This window comes from Danio rerio, chromosome 15, assembly GCF_049306965.1.
Source record: "Danio rerio strain Tuebingen ecotype United States chromosome 15, GRCz12tu, whole genome shotgun sequence".
Classification (NCBI taxonomy): domain Eukaryota; kingdom Metazoa; phylum Chordata; class Actinopteri; order Cypriniformes; family Danionidae; genus Danio; species Danio rerio.
In genome coordinates this window covers 51,338,049-51,350,000 of record NC_133190.1, presented here as the reverse complement: position 1 = coordinate 51,350,000, position 11,952 = coordinate 51,338,049, and the positions used below count along the sequence as shown (strand labels likewise).

The following is an 11,952-nucleotide window of genomic DNA, read 5'->3' as shown; positions in this document are numbered from 1 at the left end:
AAAACTCACCGACAAAACCCTATAAAAGATTTACGAGCTACCAAATAGCATGTACATTACGTACAAAGTGTGTGATCATCACGCGAGCACCTCGAGTAGATGAGAGGAGCGACGATTGAAGATTCACCAAACTCACGCGCTCCGTTAACTCTGCCCTCAGAAATCATATGATGGATATTTTGTAATACTGCACATCTGTGATTATATTTTAATTATTATTTTTGTTTTAATAAAACTCATTCAAATAACAAACATACAGAAACCGGACATGATGCTAACAGTTAAATGGTTATTCAACAGCGCAAAGGTCCATCCATGAGCTCATTTGACCGCTACACCATCACAAATATGAAAATAACCCACCGAAAAAGGCTAAGCGGAGTCCTCTGTTGTTGGCTGTCGCTTCGGCAGGACTTCAGCTCATCAGTTTTGGCCAATGCTAACATTAATTTTAGAATCTGACTTGTATTTGGGTTTAAATAGAGTAAACAATTTGCAAGTAACTTCACAATTTTAGACCTTATCCTTTGAAACAAATGACCATGAAGCACCAAAAGCAGACCATATTAATATTAATTTGAATACTATTTTGGCTATTTGTTATCCATGCATTTTCAAATGTACTTTCTTTTAAGAGAGGCCTGAAAAATCGTGAAGATCTACATGTAATTATTATGTTTTCATTCATTTTTTTTTATTCAAAAGGCCAAATTGTGACTGAGGAAGTCAAATGTGCTGGACATTTTGTTATTAGCCTAATAAATGACAATGGACCACAGATTTCAATTTAAAACTTCAACAGAACACTATTTTTTTTCTTATAATTAATGATGTAATACATTTTTATTTTAAAAATAAGTATTTTCATATAATATTTTTTATCTTTAGAAAATGTTTTTAGTATATCAAAAAGTGTGGTTATCATAAGCATCCAACAAGCTAATCCAGCTAAACATTGTCTAAAATGTCAGTTAAATGCAGTATTTAAGTCTCATAATTTAACAGAAAATGAAGCGTATAACTAAAAAAGGTCCAGTTTTTGAGAAAAAAGAACCATCCCTTACACCGGGCTGGCGACAGGCCTGAAATGCATATAAAACAATATAACAAGGAAGAGGAAAATAAACAAATAAATAACTATAGGTAAAAGACTTGTGCATCAGTGACAATTCCTAAATAATTATCTCAATGTTCCAAAAATATTCATTCATTCATTCAATTCTTTTCTTTTAGGCTTGGTCTCTTTTTTAATTTAGAGTCGCCACAGCGGACAGAACCGCCAACTTATCCAGCACATGTTTTACAATACGAATCAATCTAATTAATCAATATCATCTGAGAGATTAATCTTAATATCTCTCAATATAAGCGAATGAGCGTGTATGGGTGTTTTCCAGTACTGGGTTGCAGCTGAAAGGCCATTCGCTGTGTAAAACACATGCGGGAAATAGTTGGCGGCTCATTCCGCTGTGGTGACCCCTGATGAATAAAGGGACTAAGCCGAAGGAAAATGAATAAAATCAATGAATGAATAAAATGTTGCCCACATTAATTAAAAAGTTAATAAGTTTTCGAATAGCTTATATTAGTTTTATTATAATACCTTTAAGTAACATTCATTCATTCATTTTCTTGTCGGCTTAGTCCCTTAATTAATCCGGGGTCACCACAGTGGAATGAACCGGCAACTTATCCAGCAAGTTTTTACGCAGCGGATGCCATTCCAGCCGCAACCCATCTCTGGGAAACATCCACACACACATTCACACACAAACACACTACAGACAATTTAGCCTACCCAATTCACCTGTACCACATGTCTTTGTACTGTGGGGTAAACCAGAGCACCCGGAGGAAACCCACGCGAAGGCTGGGAGAACATGCAAACTCCACACAGAAACGCAAACTGAGCCGAGATTCGAACCAGCAACCTTCTTGCTGTGAGGCGACAGCACTACCTACTGCGCCACTGCCTCGCCACCTTTAAGTAACAAACAAAGAAAAACACAGGAAAAATATAATAATAGTAACAAAATATGATAGAAATAGCGCAAATGAAATATTAATATAAACACATATAAAATAATTTAACAAGGAACTTATTATTTACCAAAATAATTATCATATTATCCCATTAATCTGTCACCTTTTCATGTTTCTCAAACAAAGCTAAGATAATTGACAAATATACATTTCATTTTGAAAAGATGGCTGTGTATTTTGGACATTTTTGTTTGTGAATAAAACGTTTCCTAAACAAAATGTTATTAATAAAATACGTTAATAACGTAATTTTAATAATAAATAAATATTAAATTTAATTTTATAGTATAGAATTACATCTCATACTCGAAACTGGAAGAAACAACGTGATTGCCTCTATGAAAATAAAAAAGTTTATCGTTTCTTCCACACGTGGGGGATGGTGATGGACAGGTGAGGTCACAGTGACACAGCTACTCTGATTGGCCGACAGGCGCTAGTGGGCGGAGCTTAATCACGGTTCAGCATTAATGCAGACTTTGATCAGTCCAGAAAACACCGGCAGAGAAGAGGACATTCCTCACCTGAGCAGAACATGGACGCTTTATTTCACAGGTGTGTGTTTTATTCAGCTGTCTCACACCACATGCTTCTGAGTTTTTCTGTTTATTACTGGAATTAAAAGTTCAACTGGAAAAAATAAGTAGATTTTTGAGAACATTAATAATTGCTTTAATGATTTTCTGCCCTGTGCTAAAGTGCTGTTAGTTAACGTGTTTAGTAAAAATGTGCATTTATTACAGTATTTATTTATCTTTGTTAAATATTAAATAATATAAAATAATATATTTTTTATATTTAAAAAAAAATATTTATTTATTGTTGTTAAATAATAAAGTATATTAATTGTGAGTTCTTGATAACTCACAGTGCATTAATAAACAACTTTATATTTGAATAATACTGCATTAGTGAATGTTGAACCATGATTATTAATAAATGTAAATAGTGTTGATTTTTGATTCAAGTTGGTAAATACATACACAATGTACAAAAATATGACAAACTACAAAAAAACCCGAATGAAACCTTATTAATCTCACAATGAAGACCGTATAGCCATTAAACAATCTAAGTTAATGTTATCAGCTAATTTATTACTAATCAAACGTTTGCATTTGTTATTTAATTAACCTCATTATACATGAGCTAACAGCAGCAGGTGAGTTCTGAACACGTGCATGTTCATTTGATCTTCAGTCTGACGGATGTCTGTGGTGTGTGTGTGTGTGTGTGTGTGTGTGTGTGTGTGTGTATGTGTGTTATTGCTGAGCGTGAGAACTTAAGATCTGCTGTTTCACCTTGAAGTAATCTTGTGTGATGTGTCTGTGTTGTGCAGACGTCTGCTGCTGCTGCTGATTGTACTGCCGGCCTGCAGCGCCGCTGTAGACAAGCTCAACATGTGCATGGATGGAAAACACCACATCACTGAGCCCAAACCTGAGGGACAGTTATATCAGCAGGCAAGAGCACACACACACTCCCACACAGCACTGTAACACACTTCACTGCAACACACACACACACAGACAGACACATACACACTTCATTTTAATACACTTTATTTCAACACAGTGCACTGTAACACACACTTTACTGTTACACTCTATTGTAACACTTCACTGTAACACAAACTTTACTGTAACACACACTTCACTGCAAAACACACCAGTGCAACATGCATTTTACTGTAATACACTTCAGTGTAACACACTTTAGTGTAACACACACTTTACTGTAACATGTACTTAACCGTAACACTTCAACTCTCTTTATAGACGTCACTGCAAAAATACACTTCACTGCAACACATTTCACTGATGTTTTACTGTTTAAATTTAACAGTTCAATTCTCTTTAACAGACTTCACTGTAACACACTTCACTGTCACACACACACACTTCACTGTAACACACTTTTCTCTTTCACACTCTTCACTGTAACACACTTTTCTCTTTCACACTCTTCACTGTAACACACTTCACTGTCACACACACACACTTCACTGTAACACACTTTTCTCTTTCACACTCTTCACTGTAACACACTTTACTTTAACACACACTTCACTGTAAAACTCTTTAACTGTAACACACTTCACTGTAACACTCTTCACCGTAACACTCTTCACCGTAACACACTTCACCGTAACACTCTTCACTGTAACACACTTCACTGTTACACACTTCACTTTAACACACACTTCACTGTAAAACTCTTTAACTGTAACACACTTCACCGTAACACTCTTCCCTTTCAAACTCTTCACTGTTACACACTTCACTTTAACACACACTTCACTGTAAAACTTTTAACTTTAACACAACTCACCGTAACACTCTTCACCGTAACACTCTTCACTGTAACACACTTCACTTTAACACACACTTCACTGTAAAACTCTTCATTGTAACACTCTTCACTGTAACACTCTTTACTGTAACACACTTCACTGTAACACTCTTCACTGTTACACACTTCACTTTAACACACACTTCACTTTAACACACACTTCACTGTAACACTCTTCACTGTAACACACTTCACTTTAACACACACTTCACTGTAACACTCTTCACTGTAACACTCTTTACTGTAACACACTTCACTGTAACACTCTTCACTGTAACACACTCTTCACTGTAACACACTCTTCACTGTTACACACTCTTCACTGTAACACACTCTTCACTGTTACACACTTCACTGTAACACTCTTCACTGTAACACTCTTTACTGTAACACACTTCACTGTAACACTCTTCACTGTTACACACTTCACTTTAACACACACTTCACTTTAACACACACTTCACTGTAACACTCTTCACTGTAACACACTTCACTTTAACACACACTTCACTGTAACACTCTTCACTGTAACACGCTTTACTGTAACACACTTCACTGTAACACTCTTCACTGTAACACACTCTTAACTGTAACACACTCTTCACTGTTACACACTCTTCACTGTAACACACTCTTCACTGTTACACACTTCACTGTAACACTCTTCACTGTAACACACTTCACTGTAACACACTTCACTGTAACACACTCTTCACTGTAACACACTTCACTGTAACACTCTTCACTGTAACACACTTCACTGTAACACTCTTCACTGTTACACACTTCACTTTAACACACACTTCACTGTAACACTCTTCACTGTAACACACTCTTCACTGTAACACACTTCACTGTAACACTCTTCACTGTTACACACTTCACTTTAACACACACTTCACTGTAACACTCTTCACTGTAACACACTCTTCACTGTAACACACTTCACTGTAACACTCTTCACTGTTACACACTTCACTTTAACACACACTTCACTGTAAAACTCTTTAACTGTAACACACTTCACCGTAACACTCTTCCCTTTCAAACTCTTCACTGTTACACACTTCACTGTAACACTCTTTACTGTAACACTCTTCACTGTAACACTCTTCACTGTAACACACTTCACTGTAACACTCTTCACTGTAACACACTTCACTGTAACACTCTTTACTGTAACACTCTTCACTGTAACACTCTTCACTGTAACACACTTCACTTTAACATACACTTCACCGTAACACTCTTCACCGTAACACTCTTCACTCTCACACTCTTCACTGTAACACACTTCACTTTAACACACACTTCACTGTAACACTCTTCACTGTAACACTCTTCACTGTAACACTCTTTACTGTAACACACTTCACTGTAACACTCTTCACTGTAACACACTTCACTGTAACACTCTTCACTGTTACACACTTCACTTTAACACACACTTCACTGTAAAACTCTTCATTGTAACACTCTTCACTGTAACACTCTTTACTGTAACACACTTCACTGTAACACTCTTCACTGTAACACACTTCACTGTAACACTCTTCACTGTTACACACTTCACTTTAACACACACTTCACTTTAACACACACTTCACTGTAACACTCTTCACTGTAACACACTTCACTTTAACACACACTTCACTGTAACACTCTTCACTGTAACACTCTTTACTGTAACACACTTCACTGTAACACTCTTCACTGTAACACACTCTTAACTGTAACACACTCTTCACTGTTACACACTCTTCACTGTAACACACTCTTCACTGTTACACACTTCACTGTAACACTCTTCACTGTAACACACTTCACTGTAACACACTTCACTGTAACACACTCTTCACTGTAACACACTTCACTGTAACACTCTTCACTGTAACACACTCTTCACTGTTACACACTTCACTGTAACACTCTTCACTGTAACACACTCTTCACTGTAACACACTTCACTGTAACACTCTTCACTGTTACACACTTCACTTTAACACACACTTCACTGTAACACTCTTCACTGTAACACACTCTTCACTGTAACACACTTCACTGTAACACTCTTCACTGTTACACACTTCACTTTAACACACACTTCACTGTAAAACTCTTTAACTGTAACACACTTCACCGTAACACTCTTCCCTTTCAAACTCTTCACTGTAACACACTTCACTTTAACACACACTTCAACGTAACACTCTTCACTGTAACACACTTCACTTTAACACACACGTCACTGTAAAACTCTTAACTGTAACACACTTCACTGTAACACTCTTTACTGTAACACTCTTCACTGTAACACTCTTCACTGTAACACACTTCACTTTAACATACACTTCACCGTAACACTCTTCACCGTAACACTCTTCACTCTCACACTCTTCACTGTAACACACTTCACTTTAACACACACTTCACTGTAAAACTCTTAACTGTAACACACTTCACCGTAACACTCTTCACTGTTAGACACTTCACTTTAACTCACTCTTCACTGTAACACACACTTTACTGTAACACACTACAATGTATTACACTCCACTGTAACACAGTTCACTGCAACACTCTTCACTGTAAAACTCTTTACTGTAACACACAATTCACTGCAATGCACACTTAATTGTAACAAATTAACACTGTAACACACATTTTAACGCAATACACACTTAACTGTAACAAAAAATCACTGTAACACTCTGTAATGCACAATTCACTGCAACACATCACAGCAACACACACTACAACAACACACTTTAGTGTAACACACACTTGACAGCAACACACATTTCACTGTAACACTTCACCAGGCCACTTTACTGTAAGACACACTTACAGCAAAACACTTCACTATAACACACACTTTACTGTAACACACACTTGCGCTGCAATACACACTCCCTTGTAAATCCTGATGAATCAAATAAGATGAACACATATAGGAAGTGCACATTAATGAGTGTGAATTGTTGGTATTGTAGAGCTGCGAGTGTAAATTCTCTGTATTGTTGTGTGTCAGTGTTCTCCGTGGAAGGATAACGCCTGCTGCACAGCAAACACCACAGAAGAAGCGCATCAGGATAACTCCTACCTCTACAACTTCAACTGGAACCACTGCGGCATCATGAATGACAAATGCAAGAAGCACTTTATCCAGGACACCTGCTTCTATGAGTGCTCACCTCACCTGGGGCCCTGGATACAACCGGTAACACATCAAAACACTGTAGTAACACTTTACAAGACGCAGTGTGTGCGTCTGCCACCAGTTTTAAACATCAGTTATTATTGGAAAGCACTGAATTATTGTGCATATCTAAAGTAATCTGAATGTAATCCAAAAGTAGTCAGATTACTTCAGCATACATGTGTGGTAAAAGTAATCTAAACGTAATCCAAATGTAGTCAAATTACTTCCTCATAAATGTGTAGTAAAAGTAGTCTTAATGTATTTCAAATGTAGTCAGATCACTTCCACATGAAATGTAATCCAAAAGTAATCAGATTACATTAACCCTAATTAATTACCCTAATTGTGTATTAAATGTAATTTGATTGTAATCCAAAATTAGTCAGATTATGTTAACATAAAAGTAATCTAAATGTAATCCAAATCTAGTCTGATTACTTCAGTATAAATGTTTAGTAAAAGTAATCTAAATGTAATCCAAATCTAGTCTGATTACTTCAGTATAAATGTTTAGTAAAAGTAATCTAAATGTAATCCAAATCTAGTCTGATTACTTCAGTATAAATGTTTAGTAAAAGTAATCTAAATGTAATCCAAATCTTGTCTGATTACTTCAGTATAAATGTTTAGTAAAAGTAATCTAAATGTAATCCAAATCTAGTCTGATTACTTCAGTATAAATGTTTAGTAAAAGTAATCTAAATGTAATCCAAATCTAGTCTGATTACTTCAGTATAAATGTTTAGTAAAAGTAATCTAAATGTAATCCAAATCTAGTCTGATTACTTCAGTATAAATGTTTAGTAAAAGTAATCTAAATGTAATCCAAATCTAGTCTGATTACTTCAGTATAAATGTTTAGTAAAAGTAATCTAAATGTAATCCAAATCTAGTCTGATTACTTCAGTATAAATGTTTAGTAAAAGTAATCTAAATGTAATCCAAATCTAGTCTGATTACTTCAGTATAAATGTTTAGTAAAAGTAATCTAAATGTAATCCAAATCTAGTCTGATTACTTCAGTATAAATGTTTAGTAAAAGTAATCTAAATGTAATCCATATGTAGTCCGATTACTTCAGCATACGTGTGTTGTAAAAGTAATCTAAAAGTAGTCTGATTCCTTCAGCATGTGTGGTAAAAGTAATCTAAATGTAGTCTGATTACTTTAGCATACATGTGTGGTAAAAGTAATCTAAATGTAATCCATTTGTAGTCCGATTACTTCAGCATACATGTGTGGTAAAAGTAATCTAAATGTAGTCTGATTACTTTAGCAGACATTTTTAGTAAAAGTAATCTAAATGTAATCCAAAAGTATGTCTGTCTAAGTTGATGTATGTCTGTGTGTGTTTGTGTATATACTCGTGTTTCTATGTGTGTGTGTGTCTATGTGTATGTCTTCATGTTCATGTGTGTGTTTGTATATGTCTTTGTGTTTATAAATATGTGTGTGTATGTATGTATTTGTGTTGATATGTGTGTGTGTGTGTGTGTGTGTTTGTACCAATGTGTGTATGAACTAATGTGTGTGTTCAGGCTGATGAGTCGTGGCGCCGGGAGCGTATCCTGGATGTGCCGCTGTGTCTGGAGGACTGTGAGAGCTGGTATGAGGACTGTAAAGAAGAACTCACCTGTAAACAGAACTGGCACAAGGGCTGGGACTGGAGCTCAGGTCAGACCAGAAGCAGATTGTGTTCATTTCACTCCAATTTTTATAAAAGTTCATTTTATTTCATACAAAGAAGTTTTGCCATCTTAATATTTGATTGCATTAAGATTATTTTTGAGATGTCTTGTTCCCAGCATGCATTCAATAGACATTTAATAGACTTTTAACAGATGTCTCGGCTAAAAGAGGGCAGGTGAATTTTAAAGTAAATAATGCATATTTGCATATTAAAACAAAACATGTAAGAAAAAAATGCAAGACACTTTTTTAAAAATCTAAATGTAATCCAAAAGTACTTAATTACTTCACCATAAATGTGTAATAAAAGTAATCTAAATGTAATCCATAAGTAGTCAGGTTACATTATCCTAAATGTGTACTACATGTTGTCTAAATGTAATCCAAAAGTAGTCAGATTTCTTCAGCATAAATGTGTAATAAAGTAATCTAAATGTAATCCAAAAGTAGTCAGATTACTTTAGCATAAATGTATAATCAAAGTAATCTAATAGTAATCCAAGAGTAGCCAGAATACTTTACCATAAATATGCAGTAAAAGTAATCTAAATGTAATCCAAAAGTATTCAGATTACATCAGCATTCATGTGTAGTAAAGTAATCTATACGTAGTCCAAAAGTAGTCACATTACTCCATCATAAATATGTTATCTAAATGTAATCCAAAAGTAGTCAGATTACTTCAGCATAAATGTATAATCAAAGTAATCTAATAGTAATCCAAGAGTAGCCAGAATACTTTAGCATAAACGTGCAGTAAAAGTTATCTAAATGTAATCCAAAAGTAGTTAGACTAGCAAAAATCTGTAAACTGTTCTAAAAGTAATCTAAATGTAGTCTGACTAAATTAGCACAAATTTGTAATAAATCAATCTTAATGCAATGCAAGAGTAGTCAGATTACTTTAGCATAATTTTTTTATCCAACAGATTTTATTACTGACTACATATTTTGTGATGTAATTTATAATCAGTAACAGATTACGTTTTATAAGCTCTGCTTGTAGTACAAAATTTAAATATAAATTAAAAACAAAATGTAATCCAAAAGTAGTCAGATTACTTCACCATAAAAGTAATCTAAATGTAATCTAAAAGTAGTTAGATTACTCTACCCTAAATGTGTAATAAATGTAATCTAAATGTATTCCAAAAGTAGTTAGATTACTCTACCATAAAGGTGGAATAAAAGTAATCTAAAAGTTATATTAGCATAAATCTGTAAACTATTCTAAATGTAATCTAAAAGTAGTCTGATTACTTTAGCAAAAACGTGCAATATAACAAACAAAAGTAGTCGGATTACTTTAACATAAACGTGTAATAAAAGTAATCGAAATGTATTCCAAAAGTAGTTAGATTACCCTACCATAAGTGTGTAATAAATGTGATCGAAATGTAATCCAAAAGTAGTTTGATTACTTCATCGTAAAATTAATCTAAATTTGATCTAAAAGTAGTCAGATTACTTCAGGATAAAGGTGTAATAAAAGTAACCTAAATGAAATCCAAAAGTAGTCAGATTACTCTACCATTAATGTGTAATAAAAGTAATTGAAATGTAATCCAGAAGTAGTTTGATTACCATAAATGTGTAATAAATGTAAACTAAATGTAATCCAAACGTAGTCAGATTACTTCACCGTAAAAGTACTGGAAATGTAATCCAAAAGTAGTTTGATTACTCTACCATAAATGTGTAATAAATGTAATCTAAATGTAATCTAAAAGTAGTTAGATTACTTCTGCATAAATGTGTAAAAAATTTAATCTAAATGTAATCCAAAAGTAGTTATATTAGCATAAATCTGTAAACTATTCTAAATGTAATCTGAAAGTAGTCAGATTACTTCAGAATAAACGTGTAGTAAAAGCAGACTAAATGTAATCCAAAAGTAGTCAAATTACTTTAACATAATTGTGCAATCTAACAGATTATTGTAACTGATTACATTGCGTAAGTAATCCACCAGTTCTGCTTGTAGTACAAAATAAAAGTATGAAGTTCTGCAAATAAAGCAACAGCACCTCTGAATATCCCAGTAATATCAGTAATGCTGTGATGTGGATTGATGCTCATCTTATGGTTGTCTTGTCTTCGTCAGGCACTAATCGTTGTCCGCAGGATTCGCAGTGCAGACGCTGGACGGAGGTTTTCCCGAGTGCGCGGGACATGTGTGAGAAGATCTGGTCAAACTCCTACAAGCACACCACACTCACCAAATCCAGCGGCCGCTGCATGCAGATGTGGTTCACCGGGGAAAACCCCAACCGGAAAGTGGCCGAGTATTACCTGAAGGGCGGTACGGAGACGGTCGCCATGGCAACGGGTCTGCATCTGATGGCGCTGCTGGTGATGCTGCTGCGCTGAACATCCCGAACACTCGCGACACACTGTGGAAATATATACACACACATATGCTGGTGTTTTAATCTGGTGCTGGGTCAGGCATGGACAAACCCAACGATGGGTTAATTTATTCATTAAATTACAATCATGGTTTTTACACCCGCTGGTTACGTTCTTCTGTTTGTGCATTGTGTGTGTGTGTGTGTGTCTTTATATTCTTATGTGTATTATTGTTTGTGTGTCTCTTTGTGTTGATGTGTGTATTTCTGTGTGTGTATGTACGTTTGTGTATTTTGTATGTGTGTTTATATACTTGT

General features: G+C 34.9%; 1 protein-coding gene across 1 annotated transcript; it reads left to right on the top strand.

Moving 5' to 3' along the window:
• The first annotated feature begins 2,546 nt into the window (after positions 1–2,546).
• Positions 2,547–11,791, top strand: folr (folate receptor). Its single transcript, NM_001098772.1, is given in 5 exon segments — positions 2,547–2,598; positions 3,383–3,506; positions 7,427–7,615; positions 9,136–9,271; positions 11,391–11,791. Coding segments are annotated over 5 exon segments (735 nt in total). The 5' UTR covers positions 2,547–2,578; the 3' UTR covers positions 11,657–11,791.
• Positions 11,792–11,952: the final 161 nt, after the last annotated feature.